Source organism: Scylla paramamosain, chromosome 22 (assembly GCF_035594125.1).
Source record: "Scylla paramamosain isolate STU-SP2022 chromosome 22, ASM3559412v1, whole genome shotgun sequence".
Taxonomy (NCBI): Eukaryota; Metazoa; Arthropoda; class Malacostraca; order Decapoda; family Portunidae; genus Scylla; species Scylla paramamosain.
The window spans coordinates 5,030,638-5,050,592 of record NC_087172.1 but is presented as its reverse complement, the minus strand read 5'-3'; the positions used below and the strand labels follow the sequence as shown (position 1 = coordinate 5,050,592).

The following is a 19,955-nucleotide window of genomic DNA, read 5'->3' as shown; positions in this document are numbered from 1 at the left end:
CTCTCTCTCTCTCTCTCTCTCTCTCTCTCTCTCTCTCTCTCTCTCTCTCTCTCTCTCTCTCTCTCTCTCTCTCTCTCTCTCTCTCATTGCTGCAATATTGCATCTCTTGCTACCTTTTGCCACTATTTTCACGCTTCTTTCAAGGATGATAACGAATGACATGTTTCTTTGCTACTATTGGACGTTTTATTCACAATTCATCTTAACAACACTACATAATTACACTACACTATTATAATATTGACTAGGCTATAGCTTTATTATTAGTGAAAGCACAATCATTTTCTTGAACATATATAATAAAATGGCAATTACATTCCGTAACATCTCAGTAACATTCATCAGTCAAGTTTACCCAAAAGGAGGATAGACTCAAGCCTTTATCTTCCGGAAGTTGAGAAGGGATCACATTCTGAAACATTCTGGTCGCACCTCAACTGTTCTCAAAAGGCTTCAGTTGAAGTTACACGAGTTTTTAATTTTTTTTTTTTTTTTATGGTTCTAGTGACGTTAAATATTAACAAGATTTCTACATTATTAAAAAAAAAAAAAACACTCTTAAGAACCGGACTAATCCTCTCTTTGGCCGTTAAAAATTATCGTGGTGAGAAAGCAAAGCGTTTTTTAATACGATCCCAGAAGGAGTCGTCAGTACAAACACCAAAAAAAAAAAAAAAATTACGGGCGCCTCCCTCTGGCTGCCCCTCCTACATCACTTCCCTCAGGGCATAATAATAGGGTTCCTTTCAGTAAGCAGGATGTGGTACTCGCAAGGGTTCAGGGTCACGCCGCATCTGAAGTTCGTGGAGGGCTTCTCGAATCCCTCCGCAACCCCAAACTCGTATTTCTGGAGCATCGAAGTGAGGAAGAGGAAAATTTCAATCCTCGCCAGCGACTCGCCCAAGCAGTTTCGTCGACCTGGTGGGGGAAGGCAGGATGGAATATCGGTGGTGGTGGTGGTGATGGATGATGAGTTTGCTTGTGTGATTAGTGATGAGCTATTGAAGGTTATACAGTGAATATACGTAATACTTATAAGTAAATCATACAAGTGAACTATGCATGAAATGGCAAAAAATCGCTCTTGTGATGTCGGTGGTTAATTGTGATGATTGGTGGCTTCTAAAACGTCTCTCTCTCTCTCTCTCTCTCTCTCTCTCTCTTACCCACAGAAAACGGTAGCACATGCTCAGAGCGGACAAACTCGCCGGCCTCGTTCAGGAACCTCTCCGGCCTGAAGTTCTCCGGGTCACCCCACACCTGCAGGAAGTTAAGGTAGGACTCACTAAATGGCGAAGGGGGAATTAGTGTAACTAATGATGCTTAGCTAATCCACACGCGTCTCTGTACTTACACGCACGGTTGCCCAGTATTGCCTCTCGAAACCGGACCTAACTAATCTAGTCTGACTTTACCTAGCCAAGAATGGACCGGCGTGGCTGACCTACACGTGATGCCATTGTTCCCTTCCTTCTCGACTGCTGCCCTTCCTCACCTTCTTGTCCCAGTGGATGCCGTACAGGTTTCCAATCACCCAGGTCCTCTTGGGGATACGGTAGCCCCCCAGAGTGGTCTCCTCGGGGCTAGCGTGCACTGCCAGGGGGGTGATGGAACCGAAGCGGAACACCTCGTTGATGAAGGCTTCAGTGTAGGGCATCTTGAGGCGGTCCTCGTACCTGGCGGGGTAGCCGAGGGGCGTGGTTAATGAGGGTGGTGGTGGTGGTGGTGTGTGTGTGTCAGCAAGGTCGGAAAAATATTACACTACCAGGTACTATTCACATTTTGAAAAAAAAAAAAAACATTACAGTATTCATGTATTTATAAGTAAAATGGACTGAAGGAAATCATGGTAAAAGCAAAAAAAGTGTCATCGTAATTAAAGAAATAATAATTGATACATGCATGGATAGAGGACCACTCGAACTTACACACACACACACACACACACACACACACACACACACACCATTAACGCCTGAATACCACCACCATCACCGCGGTGGGACTCACGTGGGTTGGCGGTCGAGGCCAATCGTCGCCTCCACCTCCTTGAAGACTCTCCGCTGCACGTCCTGTTGGCGCACGAGGAAGAGGAAGCACCATCGCAGCGTGGTGACCGTGGTGTCCAGGCCCACAATGAACAGATCACTCAGCAGCCACTTGAGCTGGTTGTCTGCGGCGAGAGGCAAGCACAGTCAGGCAGGGTGTGTGAGCAGGGTCAGGCGAGGCGACACGTGACTGGGAAGCTAACACGGTGACGGAAAGAGGTGACATTTGGTAGCGATTGAGTCTTGAGGCGTCCATGTTTGATAAAAGAAAGACTGGTTGGTGACCGGTGGACAATAGATAATATTCTCCGAGGAATGTGTGGATGGACTGATGGATTGAGGTTTAGTAAGGTGGATAGCGTTGAAGGGATGAATGTGATTATTGTCAACATTCAAATGTAATGAACGCATTGTACTATATAGTGGGGAGGGACTGAGATGAGAGCTGGTTTGTCTCTGTTTCTTAACCCTTTCACTCGTGAATTTTTTTTTTCCATAATCATTTACAACTTCTTACAAACTTATTCTTGTACTGTATAATCTTAGATATTTTCTAACCAAGAAGAAGAAGAAAAAAAAATTAATCTCCTACAAATTCCTGTGTCTATGCAAACAGTTTTTCTGAATGTCCCGAAGGAAAGAAAGGACGACTGTAGCTGTAAAAAGGTTAAATATTGATTTACAGATAACCTAACCTAATCAGCCACGACTCCCCTCATACCCGTGAAAATCGTGTCCGTCTTGCCCTGGCGGAGCTCCTTGCGCTGCTGCAGGAGGAATTCGTACATGAGGTCGAAGTCTCGGTCCGGGTCGTCCAGCGTGGCCTTGTGCTTGGCGATCAGTTCTGAGATGTAGGTGAGTCGGTGGAGGACATTCCTGCCAACTTTCACAGCCCGGGGCTTCATGAAGGTGCCGATGAACCTGACGGGAGAGGCGCCGCGGTGAGGAGAGCGAGGGAGACCAGAGGGGGAACAAGGCAGCAAGTGTGGAACAAAGGAGGTGTCTCAGGAGCACTCAGTACACTATAGTAAAGTGATCTAGAGAGGAACAAACTTGAAGGAAGCCAGTGGGTCGTGTCACTGCTGCTGGATGTTTCCTGAGTGCAGTGGGTTTGGCATTTGCCATTCAAAGATTAAGGTTGTTTTTATCACCAGTTTGCTTAACACTCATTTATCTGTGGTAAAGGACACTCGACGTCTCTCAAACTTTACTAATACTTAAAGACTGAGGTAGTAATAGATGTAATAGCCTTCAGGGCATGATGCCTTATCACTTAATTTTGCATCGTCCTCGAATTATGATATAAGATTACTTTCTAGATAATTTACCTGTAAAGAATGCCAGTTCCAGTAGTGGTCCTTGAGGCACATCGAATATTTTGTATCTGCACTCACAGTGAGTAGAAATTAGACTTGAACGCCTTAGCTACTCGACCACATCGATTAGTGAGTTACGGAACAGGAGTTGCAAATTAAACATTAAAACTAATAGACAGTAATAATTTAAACTGTGGGCAGCGCTTGTTGTGAGAAGGATCCGTTCGTGGCGACATTCAGTCCGCGGCACCACTGCGGGAAGAATACTGAAGAAGAGAGGGGGCAGCCAAGCAGGGTTTGGCGTTTGGCGGCGCACATCACTTACTGCAGCAGCGGCATGTAGTTGAGGAAACCGCCCTGCTCCACCAGCGTGAGGGACAGCTCCAAAGAGTCCACGATCCACCGCAGGGTATTGTCTCCCATCTGGAACCGCTCGCCCACAAACATGTGCCACACGATGTTCAGCACGGAGGTGGCAAGGTCGTAGTGTGGGTTGTAGGCACGACCAACGCTCTTCTGCAGGTCCCCGACACCAGGGAACACAAATTAGCTCTACACTCTTCCACCACCTAGCAATGCCAGTGCGATAGATTTTGACTCACTGCTAAAAACAAGCTTTTAGACGCTTATCCTTGCACTATGGTCTTTTGGATAATTCTGTAGCTTAGAAAAGACAAAATTTACCTTCTTTTATCTCTTTATGTGGGTTTGTATGTCCATGCAAGCAAGATTTTACAGTGATCTGAGGCTGTGAATGCTAGCAAGGGACAACCACAACAGTGTCTAGGATCAGTACAAGGCGGCCATGGGTGGATGCCTTCCCCTCAAACGTCTCTCCTGATCCCCCAGTAAAAATAATAAGGTAGCACAAGCTCTTCAGTGTATGACTTCACCAACCTGCGTCACCTCCATGAAGTCCTGCAGCTCCCTGTTGACGTAGTTTTCCACGGAACGCTTACCCATGCCGAAGTCCCTCAGAACGTGCAGGGTGAAGCGGCGACTGTCGCGCCACACCGTGTCCTCAGCGTCGGCAATACCTGCGGTAGGAGGCTGGTCAGTGTGGCGTGTGGGTGAACCTTGCTCATTTTGTTGTGACGCGAATGAGGAACAGTTCACGAGTAGAGCAGTGTTTCGTAAACTGTGCTCCATTACTATCACCAAACTACGTCACTTAATTCTCTCAGATAGGTATGTATCTGTGCCTTTTAGTAGGCCTGCACTACACTAACTACAGGGTTGGCGCGCTGCCAAAGTCCAAGATGCACTTTCAGTGGTTCAGTAGGCTGCAGAGTTTGAGAACTACCGGTTTAGAGATTTAGCGTAAGAACACGCGCTTTTTTTTCACTATTTCTGCAGTCTCTCGTCCTTCGCCCATAATCTGCCACCTTCCTTACTCCCGTTAGTTATATATACCCTTTGGTCCTTCTCGCGCGCCCTCTTTGCATGAGAGGAAGCCTGTCAATTGCAGGGAACAGGGACTCTCGTTGCGTCTATTGCAGTTACCACCCTCGCTCACCCTTTCCGCCCATGATGAAGCTGAGCACGGTGCCGCGGGGCCGATGGTTGAACATGTCCCCCTGCCTGACGAAGGCCTGGTTCAACCAATGGGAAGAACTGAGCACCACCACCCGTCGCCCGCCGAGCTGCACGCTGTAGAAGGGTCCGTATTGCTCTGCCAGTCTGCCGGTGCACAGGATGGAGAGGCGTAGTGTTACTCGAGTGTTGCTGATCCGTGTTGGTCTAACTGAGGGTATTTTGTGTCTGGTTACTGTTGAAGTAGACTGAGTAGAGGGAAGTGCTGTTTCAACCAAGTGTTACCAATCGGTTTTGTGTTGCGGGTGTATTGTGCTTGATTATTGTTGAACTAGACCAAGTGGAGGGTCATGCTGTTATCCAAATGTTTCTGATCATCCCTCTTTTGTGTTGTTGAGGATGCGTTGTGTTTGATTACTGTTGAGCTAGACTGAGTAGAGGGACGCGCTGCTATTCAAGTGTTTCTGATCCTCCTATTGTGTTGTTGTGCGTGCGTTGTGTATAGGTACCGTCGAACTATTTAATGAATAGTGCAGAGGGGTGTGGTGTTATCCATGCGTTACTGATGTTGTAGAAACTAAGAATTTACAGAGTGAAAGGTATTTGGCATATCTTTCCTTAATTACTGACCACTATGATACATCTCTTCTTGTTCTACAACCACCTCTAAACATTGTACTGGCCAGAAATTACAAAATATGCATTCTCTTTTTTATCTCCATTATTGTAGATGCTTATAAAAATCTAATGAATTGCTTATAGTCCTGTGAATTGTTGTATATGGCATTGGAAGGGTTAATTAAAGTAAAACCAGGGAAATGAAGAAACGCAAGGGATAACACATACATGAATAATTTGCAGCTTTAAACATGGTTCCGTAATGACAATATTACTTAAGTTATTGATCCATCTGCTCATTCAAACGATACATCCAGCAGAACAGAAAACCACAGGAACCACACACACAGCTCCGGGTTTCCGCAATATTAGTTAACCCTTACCTCGTGAAATAAATTACCGAGTCCTCCTTCAGCAGGTCGAGGACGTTGCCGATGAGCGGGAGTCCCTTGGGGCCCGGCGGCATGTCCCTGTCGTCCACGCGGCTCCGGACCACCAGCACCACCGCCGCCACCACCGCCATCACCGCCAATGCTACCCACACCATCCTGCTGGGAGGTGGTTAGGTAAGGAGAGTTAGACAGATAGGTTGATAGATAGGCTGATATAAAGATAGACAGATAAGTAGAGAGATAGATAGATTGATAGATAGATAAACAGATAGATACGTAAACAGATAAGAGAGAGAGAGAGAGAGAGAGAGAGAGAGAGAGAGAGAGAGAGAGAGAGAGAGAGAGAGAGAGAGAGAGAGATTACTTTTGATGTGTGTGTGTGTGTGTGTGTGTGTGTGTGAACGTTTATACCATATAATGTTAGTAATGTTTGTGGTCAATAAAATATATCTATCTATCTGTGTGTGTGTGTGTGTGTGTGTGTGTGTGTGTGTGTGTGTGTGTGTGTGTGTGTGTGTGTGTGTGTGTGTGTGTGTGTGCGTTTTTCAGGGAAAAAAATATAACTTACATAAAAAAAAAACTTTCAACATTTAAGATCGAAAATGTCTTACGATGACAATTCCCTGTCTTCAGTGGTGGTGGAGAGGCAGAGAGCAATGCGGGCAGGCTGTGGTGGCTAACGCTGGACATCCTCTGGACATTCCTTACATATCTTTCGCCTTATGTTGTCCAAACTCCAGAATAACTACATAGAATCTGGCACCTTAAGTAACAGAGGACAGTGAGTGACGGTATGTTTTGTAATTTCCTCCTGGGACACCACGTCTGTCATGTTAATCTTTGCTAATTGGTATATCTTTCCACTCTGGGACATTTCTTCTCGTTGTACAGCCACACCCATGTATTATACTGGCTAGAAATGTCAAAATCCATTCTTTTAATCTCATCTTTATTGTACATGCTTATAAATATTTCACTAAGCAATCTGAAGCATTTCTTCTGTTGTACAGTCGTCCTAAAACATTATAATGGCTAGACATTGTAAAATCCATTCTTTTAATCTTCTTCCTTTTTGTCAATACTTATGAAGATTTCGTGTATTACGTGTCGTGTTGTGAATTGCTGCATATCGCAGTGGAAGGGTTACACTATGTTTTAATCTCTAGATGGCCCAGAGCGGTGTTACTCTGATGAAGACTTTCGGTGGAAATATAAACAGACTCTCGTGTTCTGGGGATTGTATTTTTTTTTTTTATTTATTTATTTTTTATGTTTCTTATTCAGTACCTGTGCAAGTTTGGAGAGTATGGTATTTCCATGCAGTAGTGAGAAGTTGCACATTTAATGGTTATTGAAACATTCTGTAATAGTGGCTTATATTCAGTCTTATTAAAGAGCAATGAAAGGGTTAATTGTTCGACTCTCTCTCTCTCTCTCTCTCTCTCTCTCTCTCTCTCTCTCTCTCTCTCTCTCTCTCTCTCTCTCTCTCTCTCTCTCTCTCTCTCTCTCTCTCTCTCTCTCTCTCTCTCTGTTATTATATATATATATATATATATATATATATATATATATATATATATATATATATATATATATATATATATATATATATATATATATATATATGTGTGTGTGTGTGTGTGTGTGTGTGTGTGTGTGTGTGTGTGTGTGTGTGTGTTTTTCTTTTATACCGCGTCCCTCAAGTCCCCAGCAGCGGCGTGCCTCAAAGCGTGAGCTGCGTGCCCCGGCCAGTCAGGGTGAGTGTTGCCTAACCGTAGTGTTCACTCTCACACTCACAAGTACGGCTATTGGGATTAATACACACCGCTGCATGCATGACTGTGCGCCTCGCTTACGTGGAAGCCGATACCAGAATGTATTTGGCTTTTGACACGTTAAAAGAAATGGGGAAAAAAGTTAATCCCTGAATCCCACTGAAGCTCGGTGAAGTAATTGGATAGATTGGTTAGCTTACTCATGCCAGTCTCATGAAAAGATGAGTCATACTCACCCATAACTAATAAGAAGGTGACTTGTGACTAGGTGTACACATGAGAATGAATGATTCACCTCTGACACTGAGACAGAGAGGAATGACTCATACTAAGACACAGGCAAAGGAAACAAACACGCCCCGTAACTCCATTCTTGGAGACTTCAATGTTCACCACCAGCTTTGTCTTTCCTCTCCCTTCACTGACCATCCAGGTGAACTAGCCTTCAACTTTGCTATCCTCCACGACCTAGAGCAATTGGTGCAACACCCTACTCGTATTCCTGACCGTCTTGGAGATACGCCCAACATTCATGACCTTTTCCTGAACTCTAATCCTTCTGCTTATGCTGTCACCCTTTCTTCTCCATTGAGCTCCGATCAAAATCTCATTTCTGTATCTTGTCCTATCGCTCCAGTCCCTCCTTAGGATCCCCCTAAGCGAAGGTGCCTCTGGAGTTTTGCCTCTGCTAGTTGGGGGGACCTGATGAGGTATTTTGCTGATTTTCCTTGGAATGACTACTGCTTCCGTGTCAGAGACCCGTCTTTGTGTGCTGAGCGCACAACAGAGGTGATAGTGTCTGGCATGGAGGCGTACATTCCTCACTCTTTTTCTCGACCTAAACCTTCTAAACCTTGGTTTAACACAACTTGTTCTCGTGCTATACATGATAGAGAGGTGGCCCACAAAAAGTACTTAAGCCTTCCATCACCAGAATCTCATGCACTTTATATTTCTGCTCGGAACCATGCCAAGTCTGTTCTCCAACTAGCCAAAAACTCCTTCATTAACAGAAAGTGTCAAAACCTTTCAAGATCAAACTCCTTTCGTGACTTCTGGCATCTAGCCAAAAATATCTCCAGTAACTTTGCTTCTTCTTTCCCTCCTTTATTTCAACCAGATGGCACCACTGCTATCACATCTATTTCTAAAGCTGAACTCTTTGCTCAAACCTTTGCTAAAAACTCTATCTTGGACGATTCTGGACTTGTTCCTCCCTCTCCTCCACCCTCTGACTACTTCATGCCACCTATTACAATTCTTCGCAGTGATGTTTTCCATGCCCTTGCTGGCCTAAACCCTCGGAAAGGCTTATGGAACTGATGGGGTCCCTCCTATTGTTCTCCGAAACTGTGCCTCCGTGCTTGCACCTTGCTTAGTCAAACTCTTTCAGCTCTGTCTGTCAACATCTACCTATCCTTCTTGCTAGAAGTTTGCTTACATTCAGCCTGATCCTAAAAAGGGTGACCGTTCTAATCCCACAAACTACCGTCCTATTGCTTTAATTTCCTGTCTATCTAAAGTTTTTGAATCTATCCTCAACAGGAAAATTCTTAAACATCTATCACTTCACAACCTTCTATCTGATCGGCAGTATGGGTTCCGTCAAGGCCGCTCTACTGGTGATCTTCTGGCTTTCCTTACTGAGTCTTGGTCATCCTCTTTTAGAGATTTTGGTGAAACTTTTGCTGTTGCCTTGGACATATCAAAAGCTTTTGATAGAGTCTGGCACAAAGCTTTGATTTCCAAACTACCTTCCTACGACTTCTATCCTTCTCTCTGTACCTTCATCTCAAGTTTCCTTTCTGACCGTTCTATTACTGCTGTGGTAGACGGTCACTGTTCTTCTCCTAAATCTATTAACAGTGGTGTTCCTCAGGGTTCTGTCCTGTCACCCACTCTCTTCTTATTATTCATTAATGATCTTCTAAACCAAACTTCTTGTGCTATCCACTCCTACGCTGATGATACCACCCTGCACTTTTCCACGTCTTTTCATAGACGTCCAACCCTTCAGGAAGTAAACATTTCACGTAGGGAAGCCACAGAACGCTTGATTTCTGATCTTTTTAAAATTTCTGATTGGGGCAGAGCAAATTTGCTATTGTTCAATGCCTCAAAAACTCAATTCCTCCATCTATCAACTCGACACAACCTTCCAGACAACTATCCCCTCTTCTTCAATGACACTCAACTGTCCCCCTCTTCTACATTGAACATCCTCGGTCTGTCCTTTACTTATAATCTGAACTGGAAACTTCACATCTCATCTCTAGCTAAAACAGCTTCTATGAAGTTAGGTGTTAGGTTTTTCTCATCCCCCCCAGCTGCTAACTCTGTACAAGGGCCTTATCTGTCCATGTATGGAGTATGCTTCACATGTCTTGGGGGGGGGTTCCACTCACACTGCTCTTCTAGACAGGGTGGAATCAAAAGCTTTTCGTCTCATCAACTTCTCTTCTCTAACTGACTGTCTTCAGCCTCTCTCTCACCGCCGCAATGTTGCATCTCTAGCCGTCTTCTACCGCTATTTTCATGCTAACTACTCTTCTGATCTTGCTAACTGCATGCCTCCCCTCCTCCCGCGTCCTCGCTGCACAAGACTTTCTTCTTTCTCTCACGCCTATTCTGTCCACCTCTCTAACGCAAGAGTTAACCAGTATTCTCAATCATTCATCCCTTTCTCTGGTAAACTCTGGAACTCCCTGCCTGCTTCTGTATTTCCACCTTCCTATGACTCGAATTCCTTCAAGAGGGAGGTTTCACGACACTTATTCATTAATTTTTGACTACTGCTTTGACCCTTTTATGGGACTGGCATTTCATTGGGGATTTTTTTATTGGATTTTTGTTGCCCTCGGCCAGTGTCCCTCCTACATAAAAAAAAAAAAAAAAATGGACCATATTGCTGAGCGCGCTAGCTCTTGCTGTCCGTCTGTCTGTCTCATGCTTCCATGGCAGTGGAACTCAGAGTGTGGATAAAACTAAAGCCATCCAGGCCGAAGTGGCCGATATCATACTCGTGAAAACAGCAATCCAGTTATACCAAAATTCGTCATCGAAATTAGTACCTTTCAAAAGGTAGCGCGTGGCTGGCGTGGAGACAGTCTTTTCAGGTTGTGTCTATGTTGCTCAGAAAGTATACTACTTCTGTGAGTGAGCGGCGCGATCTCTCATTTTGTAGTGTTATACATACATAATATATAGCTTTTTTGCATCTTTACAGTGACACAACATTCACAATGACAGATAGCAAGAAGTTACTTATTGAGGCAGAGACGGAGGAAAGGAACACACCGAGAGAGAGAGAGAGAGAGAGAGAGAGAGAGAGAGAGAGAGAGAGAGACTCGTGCCTTCATGAGGGCAGAGGAGGGGACGGATACATCCAGTTAGGGGAATTGCTATCTTGACCTTTCCCTTCACGTTTCTCAGAATGAAAACTGTGCCACGTTTTGAGGGCAGAGAAAATCACAATTCACTGCACTAGAAACAAACAGGATTGAATGAATAGCTAGCTAAATACTGCTCTGCTGAAAAGATTCCTCATAGCACCCTAAATATTTAAGCTATAGAAAAAAAGAAAAAGTTGAAGGACATATTCTACATATTTCCTCTCCAACAAACAGACATAAAAAAAAAATAGATAAATAAATAGATAAATAAAAATGATGAGGGAGCAAGATAGAGACGAGATGGAAGTATGGAGGATTAGTCTTTCTGGGCGTGAAAGTTGGTATCCTTGCCGTGGCGTTAACGTTTACCTTGAGGTGTCTGGGGATTATGTGCTTGCAGAAATTTGGAGGCCGGTAGTGAATTAAGGCGGAAAAAATGTATAGTCAGCATCCATGAAATTAAGATAAAAAAAAAAAAAAAAAAAAAATCAGCGTTCCTCGTAAATCTCCTTTTTCCAAGTGTGCTCCGAAAGAAGGCCGCCCCGTGGTGCCGCCGTAGAGGTCTCGGGATGTCGGCATCCTTAAGGAAACTTAGAGATTTTATGTTTAAGATACAAACACATCTGCACACCAAATTTCATACGTGTCTATAAAAAAAAAGAAAAAAATAACTGTCACCTTTAATTGACTCACGACGCTTCCTTCCCCTTAACCGTTTGACTTCAGACAGACTTGTTTCTTCGTTTAAGTAAACATAGGTGACTCTACGAATCGAAAACAAAACTACGAACAAGAAAAGTTTTGGCCTCAATCGTTCCTTTTGCTGTCAGTGATGCCTTGGACTCTAAACTTGCAGCAGATAATATTATTCTGGTGAGCTTGAAAAAGTCGTGGTGGTCAGAAAGCTACTTTGATTCGTGTTGGTTCAGATTGTATAAATGCATTTTTGGGAGACACTCGTAATACAGACAGTTGGTCCTCTTCCTCTGCCTTTGCAATACATATCCTACTGTACATCTTATCTCTCTTTACTTCAGATTGTGTAGACAGCCACCTGAGAACTAATAGAAATGCTACTGTTTGCCATTTATTTGTGTTCAATTGGATATCACTTCCACGTCACGGTTATCGTAATTATGCCGACGCTCTGGGAATCTCATGTGTGTGTTACGATACACTGTAGAATGCCACGCACATACACATGAAGGTCAAGTAGCATTCGTTATTATTTCAGTGAAGATTGGACCGTTACAAAAGGAACCAGCTGGTTATGGTACAATTATCCTCGCGTTGCAGGTTCTGTTCTTGTTCACGGCGCTCTTATCAGTGGAAAAGGTAGCGCTCTCATAATCCTAGCCAGCGCCAGACGACTTTTTATACTCCTTCCTCCATTTCGTGACTCTTCCCTCCCCCAAGCTCTCGGCAGTCGCGCAGCCTGACTAGTCACCTCCGCGTGATGCGTTAATGATCTCATCTCATGGACACGTAGGAGCGGAAACCTTCCCGGTAAGTCTTAGCAAGTCGTCTTAAAGCCCTAGGGAGGCGTGTCGTGGCGAGGAGAAATGTGCTTTCACCATAACTTCCTGAAAAAAAAGTTAACATGACCTTTCAAAAACTAACGAGCATTGTAAATCTGGGATCGTATTTTCAAACGTTTTGGCGTCTTTGCTGAGAACTATTGGAATTTTTTAGGGTAATTTAATGATTCTAGTGATTAACAATAACTCTGTATCATTAATGGCAAGAAAATCCATAAAGATCCTACTAATGATCTCTGTGGCCTTTGAAAATGGATCGTATGAGAATCTTAAACATTTTAAAATACTGGACATGGTCCCAGTTGTGGCGCCGCTTATCATACATTATTTACGCTTCCATTGCTATCCCATCAGCCTGGCCACGCCACATCAACAGCCCCACAGTCCTCACAGAAGGAAGGCAATGAATCTGGTAAGATCGGGAGATATCGGTGCACCACGAGGGTATTCTGTTCGCAGCCTGTGGCTTGGTAAGGGAAGCAGCTTTGTCTACAGCATTTTTTTTCCTTCTTTATATTACATTTTTCAAGGTTCCTGTACTACCCCAATGTCTGTCATGAGTGGAAAGTTTCAAAATAATAGTATTATCAAAACTGGATTACCATCTTACTCTCTGTGTCACTTTTCCAAACATTTTTCAACCTTTACATCACCAATGACGGACTCCTTGCTTCCTTTCAGTAGACGTAAGCAACTTTACAGCACCGAAATACTAAGAACAACCGTTATTACAAGATATGAACTGCGTCGTCAGTCACTCTTGCCCTTGCTGTCAATGGTCTCTTTTGGAATACTCTATCTAACATAGGAAAATTCGTAGCAGACAAATTATTAAACATCGGAAATTATCAATTTCTCTTCAGTAAATTCTACCAACAACATTTTTCGCTTCGCTTTTCATTACTTATTGAAAGCCCAGGAAAGGTGACAAGCAGCAAATCCTTCAGTCGGACGTTTTCATTCAATACATGACACGATTTATAACTTATCATACTCATCCCTCCCCCTCCCCCCACATAGCGTTCAGTAGCTTTGAGAAATTTAATACATTTCTAGGCCGCCTGCACACGTTCCTGGGCTGACTGGAAGAAAGGGAATGGAGGCGGTGCGGTAATCCCTGACGCGAGACCTTGCCACATTGACTACGTAGGTGGTGCCGCCCCTGACAGCCCTGAAAAATCTTTGGCCATGCTTACCAATGATTTTTATGCTTCTCTCTCTCTCTCTCTCTCTCTCTCTCTCTCTCTCTCTCTCTCTCTCTCTCTCTCTCTCTCTCTCTCTCTCTCTCTCTCTCTGACACACACACACACACACACACACACTAGGAAAAATGATCGCATCTTGAAAAATCACTCTCTGAAAAGTTGCCGTCACTTTCGATAGGCGCCTCCACATTCTATGTAATACTGAGATTGTTAAGTTTAAGTTTAAAAGTGACATTTACTGTTTTACTAGTTCTAAATTAATTGGTCCTGGTTGTAGTGTAGCACCACTCAAGTTTGAAAGGTTTACCACTGTGATGCAAGAAATAAGTTATGAGGCACAGCTGTCGAGAGTTGTTTAGGTATGAACCACTGCACGGCATAACGTGAAGATAAATAAAAGAGACAACTTACTTTAGTTTACCAAGGTATGACATGAAAGCATATTATAAAAGATAATTTACCTTAGCTTAGCAAGGTTGTATAACGTGGAAATAAAAAAAAAATTACCTTAGTTTAGCAAGGTAGTATAACGTGAAGATGAACATAAAAAAAAAAAAAATTAACATTAGTGTTTAGCAAAGTACAACGTGAACATAAATATAAACAGATAATTTACCTTAGTACAGCAAAGTAAGAGAAGATTGATATAAAAAAAAATCTTAGTTTAACGAGGTATAACGTGAAGATAAACAAAATTTATAAATCATCCTAGTTTAGGATGGTATAGAGTGACCTTAGCTTAGCAGTGGTCGAGCCTCGTAAAGACATGTACCGTGATGCGCTCCCCACGGTCTCTTTCACCCCTAACTCCTCACCTTTTTATTAAAACGCCAAGATGAAACTTAACTCAAAGACGCAGGGTGTCCTTGTTGTGTAAGGTGCAGGATCTGATGGACGTAACACCAAGGACTCTGCAAATAGTTGGTTGAGTCTTTGCTTAATACTCTGCATGTTTTTTTTTTGTTCGTTTTTTTTATCACGCTCTCTCTTCGTCTCACGTAATAATTCCAAACACTGAGTTTCTTAATAGCAGAGGGAAGGCTTGATATATTCAGTTGTTGAGTAATGTACGTTTAATTCATTTGCTGGATCACCGTATCATTTGTTTGTCTTGTTATGATTGAGGTGGCACATATCTTGACCAGCAGTAATGGTGCAGGTACTGAGTCCTCTTCATTACTATTATCTTTATTTTATTCCCACCCCGTGAGCATACGTAGCATTCAAATGATTACCCTCTCTGTAAGTAGGGATAGCATTTTAATCATCCTAATAGTAATTACCCTTCATTTGTCAGTCATTTACACACACAAACACACACACACGCACACACGCACACACACACACACACACACACACACACACACACACACACACACACACACACACACACACACACACACACACACGCACGCACACACACACACACACACACACACACACACACACACACACACACACACACACACACACACACACACCCTGGCACACACACACACACACACACACACACACACACACACACACACACACACACACACACAGGGATTAACTCCTGCTCACTGCCATCGCTTGGCCTAATTGTGTCGCGTCACGGGGATTATCAGCTTCACCTTAATGCTTCCCAGCACACCTTGCTTAATTAATCCCCAAGGGAGGCGGCCGCGGCACGGAAGACCAAAGAGGAAAAGTATGCTGAATGGGGTGAGGGACGTGCTTGCCTACACACCACCTGTCCTTAGAGCTCAGGGTTAGTAGATGTAATCTGATCATCGGGGCAAAAGGAGAAGAAATTTGCAGACATTTTGACTTACAGTAAGAAAATAATAAACATTTAAATAAATAAGTAGATATGGCCACGACATATCACCCACTGAAGCTTTATTTCTTCCTTTTTTTTTTTATAATGTGAGGGGGATACTGACCAAGGGCAACAAAAAAAAAAAAACGAAAGAAAAAAAAGGGGCCCACAGATGTGCCAGTCACATAAAAAAGGTCAAAAGGATCATCCAAAATTAGATAAATAAGTGGACAAGAGTAACTGAGTGGCAACGCAGTGTGGCGTGAAGGAAGGCAAGGAAGAGGAAGAGCTGGATGAAAAGATACAAGAAATTTCGCTTGCATGACCTGTAATGGACAGGTAGCTGACAGAGGGGAGACGTTTTTGTCCTGCCATGGAATCCTGTGATGATTATGATGATGATGATGATGATGACTATGATAATTATGACGACGATGATGATTAAAGTGCTAGTCATCATTTACTATGGCTTCCATCTCCCTTCCCTCTGAGGAGAGCAACAACCCTTAATCCCAGCAGGTATGGGTGACTGTCACGCCCCGTCAGGAAGTCAGGTCAGTACCTCCAGGAGACTACCGCACGTGTCCACCTGGATGGGGGGCACGACAGGCTGAGTTTGTTTAGCGTGACTGGTGTGATGCTGAGGCCGCCATCAGGTCAAGACCATATTCTGAAACACTTCTGACCGCACCTCCACTACTTTCAAATGGCTCCGGTTGAAGCTATACGTTTTTTTAAGGATGTTTTTACTGCTTTAGCGACAGATTAACAAGATTCCCACACTATTAAAATGAGAAACTGTCTTAAGAACCTTGATGCCTCACCCTCGTGTGGCGAGGTAGTTCCGACACCTTCCCGCTAGGGTTCGATTCCGACCATGCAAGAGGTGCTACTATCTACCCTATAACTTCCCGAATTCGTAAATTCCCAATAATTTTGTCGAGTTTGTCGTCAGTAATCTTTATCGACTAATATCTTTCTGCCAGATCTGCGTGGAAAGGACTGCAGCGGTGAGGAGAAAACACTGCCTGAGTAATGTCTATTTCACTGAGGCACAATACCGGGTGGTGCGATGATGGATGCGGATGTCATTATAAGTCGTCCTTTACATCATGAATTATTGATATTCAACAGACAACGAGTAGCACTTTTCCACAAGCAAGAGGAACGCCGCTAATTGACCTTAACCTTACCTGCGGGAACAGAACAGGTGTGATGAGCGTTGAATCATAGTACCATACTGTTCAGGAGGCACATATACACAGAGACAGGCAGAGAGAGACAGAAACAGAGTGCTTAGAGTTGCTAGATGCCGAAAGCGAATGCAGCCCGAAGGAGAGCCTGTCTGCTTTCCGTCAGTATTGTAATGGCACGTGATCACAGTGTTGGTCTGGTACTGAAGAGGTAATGTACTCGTAAAAGGAAGTATGTCTGTGAATTATCATTATTACTATTATTTTATTTATTTATTTATTTTTTATTTATTTTAAGGAGAGAGCTTAGAGATTCTTACGGTGGGTGTAAATAGCAATCCAAGAAGTTCTGTAACATGAAGGTTTTATGTGTCGCTTCTTGCAGTCTTTGAAACTTTTCAGCCCACTTGTATCGTTTTAACCGGAACTGACACGTGTAGGTCTGACGGTCTCTTGGCGTTGCAACTTCCTTTCTTTTTTTGTTCTAATGTTCTGATGAATAGGTAAAGGAAAAAGCAAGCAGCAAGAAAAAAAAAAAAAAAGCAGCCGCAGAAAACATAAAAAGTGACAAAAACAAGAAAAAAAAAAAGATGGCGAGAGAGATAGTGCTTTCCTCGGATTACACAACCTATTTAAGTCCTGCAGGGGCGCGGTCCTTCATTCCACCAGTGTTATTTTTTTATTTTATTTTTTTTCTGTTCTGCTGCTGCACCAAGATCTCACGGATCTTGATGCGCCGCCGCCTCCTTCCCTGAGCTGCATTGTAGTTTCCTCTGCCTGACCGTAACAAGACGTGCTTCTGTAAATGCCATTCATTTAGGAAAGGAAGACCACAGGTGCAGCAGACGGTGAAGCGTGTTTCTTATCATTTAAACGATGTACACACAAACACCGTTAAACCAAACGGTGAAAGTGCGTTGTTCCTAGACCGGAGAGAGAGAGAGAGAGAGAGAGAGAGAGAGAGAGAGAGAGAGAGAGAGAGAGAGAGAGAGAGAGAGAGAGAGACAACTGAACATAGCAATATCTTAATTGCGTCAGCCCACAAAACTACCACTTTCCACACACTCCCGCTCCGTCACTCTCGCCAGTAGCCACCACAACATATCTGACGGTGACGTGCAGATTGAGACCTAAGACAAGAGGCGGCAGTACACGAGGCAGGTTCCTTTGTGCTGATGTGTCCGTGAAGGGACGTTCAGTGAGTGATGATTTACCCGCAGATATTGGCTCACGGAAACGATCTTCACTCAATTGGATAGTGCTTTTGACTACTCTTTGGGGACTAGTAATACCTTCAGGGAGACTATTTTTTTTCCTATTTTTGTTGCCTTTGATAATAACTCCATCTTACATTAGAAATAAATAGATACATAGTGATAAGAATAACATTGTAAATCAGTACACGCAAAATTGATAAATAAATGCATGCTGATGTCTTATATGTGGGAAAAAAATAACAAAGGTAATGTAAATTCAGGTTTAGTGTTGCTTACTTTTTTAGAAAATAAATACATAGATCAATAATAAGAAGAACATAAAACTGCAAATCAGTACACGAAAAATTAAGAAATAAATCTATGTTAATATTTTGCGTAAAAAAAAAAAATAAATAAATAAATAAATAAATAAATAAAAAATTAATATAAGTTCAGGTTTAGTGTCACATTACGACAGAAGCAAGTACTTTACACCCATGATATCAATCTCAACGGAACCTTGACCCGCCACCGCCATAGCCTATTGTATCTAATCGACGTGCGGGCGTGGTAAAGTAGCGACGCATCACGATAGCAAAGAGAATGACTTGAAGTACATCCGCGATGATGCTTGGGAAAAAGATACCAAAGAGAAGGAAGTAATGGAGTAAAATGCCGTGAACTGAGACATAAAAACATAAGGAAACGAAAGAAACTGCAAGGAGCCGTCAGACCCACACGTGGCAATCCCTGTAGGCTGCAATAAAGTGCCGTGAACCGAGTAAAGGTGTTGGAATAGTGTTGTGAATCAAGGGAGGAGAACTAAATGGAATAGAATACCAAGAGCCGAGTGGAGTTTATAAAAGTGATGTGAACCGAGAGGAAAATAATGAAAAAAGGTACAGTGAGCCGAAGGAAGAAATAAAAACGTGTCAAGAACCGAGAGGAGACAATGCAATGGAGTACTATGAACCGGACGAAGGAAGCAACAGAAACGCTGTGAACTAAGGGAACATAAGAAATGAGATGATTAGAACCGAGAGAAGGAGACACTGAAGTACCAAGAACCGAGAGATGGAAGTTATGATAAAGACCGTGAACCGAGACGATAAATTCAATCAAGTACCAAGAACCAAGAGAAGTTAATAAAACAAAATACCATGAACCGAGAAAGGGAAGTAATAAAAAAAAAAGTACCGTGAACCGAGGGAAGAGACGAAATAAAATGTCAAGAACCGAGAGGAGACGTGGAATAAACGACCATGAACCGAACGAAGTAGGTGCAATGAAAAAAAAAAAATGTCAACCAAGGAAAGATACGAAATAAAAGGCTAAGACCCAAGAGAAGGAGACAATGGAATGGTGTACGTACCATGAACCAAGTAAAGTAAAGTACACGATAGAATTAAGTACAATGAACCGAAAGAACCATACAGTTAAATAAAAGACCATGAACCGAGCGAAGAAACTAATAAAACCAACCCATTCTATGAACCAAGAGGAGGCAGGAGAGCTGAAGGAATGGGGGCAAAGAAGCTGTAGCTGGAGTTATACCTTGAGCCACTGACGGGAAGAATCAAGGGGGGAGCTGCTGCCGTTGCCTACGCCCACCACCTGAGGACTGGCTGGCTTGTGTGGCTGACGTGTGGGAGTGGCTGCTTGTCGCTCAGAAGTGGAGACTGGGGATGAAAGGAAAGGTGGAGGAAAGTTCGGGGATTAGCAGGGGGAGGAGGAGGAGGAGGAGGAGGCACGGAGGGGAAAACATGGGGGTCCAGACGGAAGGTGGGGGTCTAGGCCGGGGGAAGCAGAAATCAGCACTCATGAGTCACGCGCGCACTGCCTCACTCACTGGTAGCCTCTTCGCCATTCTCTTCTGAGTTGTGAGTGAGGGAAGGGGATAGGTGGCTCTTCTTATCTCTGTTATCTCTGTCAGTACCATAGGGAGGAG

The 19,955-nt window shown here is 43.4% G+C and overlaps 1 protein-coding gene across 2 annotated transcripts; it reads right to left on the bottom strand.

Annotated features, from left to right (window-relative positions):
- Nucleotides 1-163: 163 nt before the first annotated feature.
- On the bottom strand, nt 164-19,955 carry LOC135111469 (cytochrome P450 2U1-like). Of its 2 annotated transcripts, none has more exons than XM_064024783.1 (10): nt 19,562-19,955; nt 5,899-6,066; nt 4,881-5,044; nt 4,262-4,401; nt 3,690-3,880; nt 2,770-2,969; nt 2,011-2,173; nt 1,496-1,676; nt 1,167-1,260; nt 164-918 (listed from the first exon to the last, which is right to left on the bottom strand). In XM_064024783.1, exons 2-10 carry the CDS (start codon nt 6,060-6,062, stop codon nt 722-724), a joined length of 1,494 nt encoding a protein of 497 aa, XP_063880853.1. In that variant the 5' UTR covers nt 6,063-6,066; nt 19,562-19,955; the 3' UTR covers nt 164-721. The 2 variants fall into 2 exon arrangements, with proteins under 2 accessions (XP_063880853.1, XP_063880854.1); XM_064024784.1 differs by having other exon boundaries at nt 5,899-6,063.

Coding starts and splice junctions, on each gene's coding strand:
- LOC135111469 (XM_064024783.1), bottom strand. CDS start 6,062: ATGGTGTGGGTAGCATTGGCGGTGATGGCGGTGGTGGCGGCGGTGGTG. Junction 5,045..5,898: donor TCGGTAATTTATTTCACGAG/GTAAGGGTTAAC, acceptor GTGCACCGGCAG/ACTGGCAGAGCAATACGGAC. Junction 2,174..2,769: donor GACGGACACGATTTTCACGG/GTATGAGGGGAG, acceptor CTCTCGCCGCAG/ACAACCAGCTCAAGTGGCTG.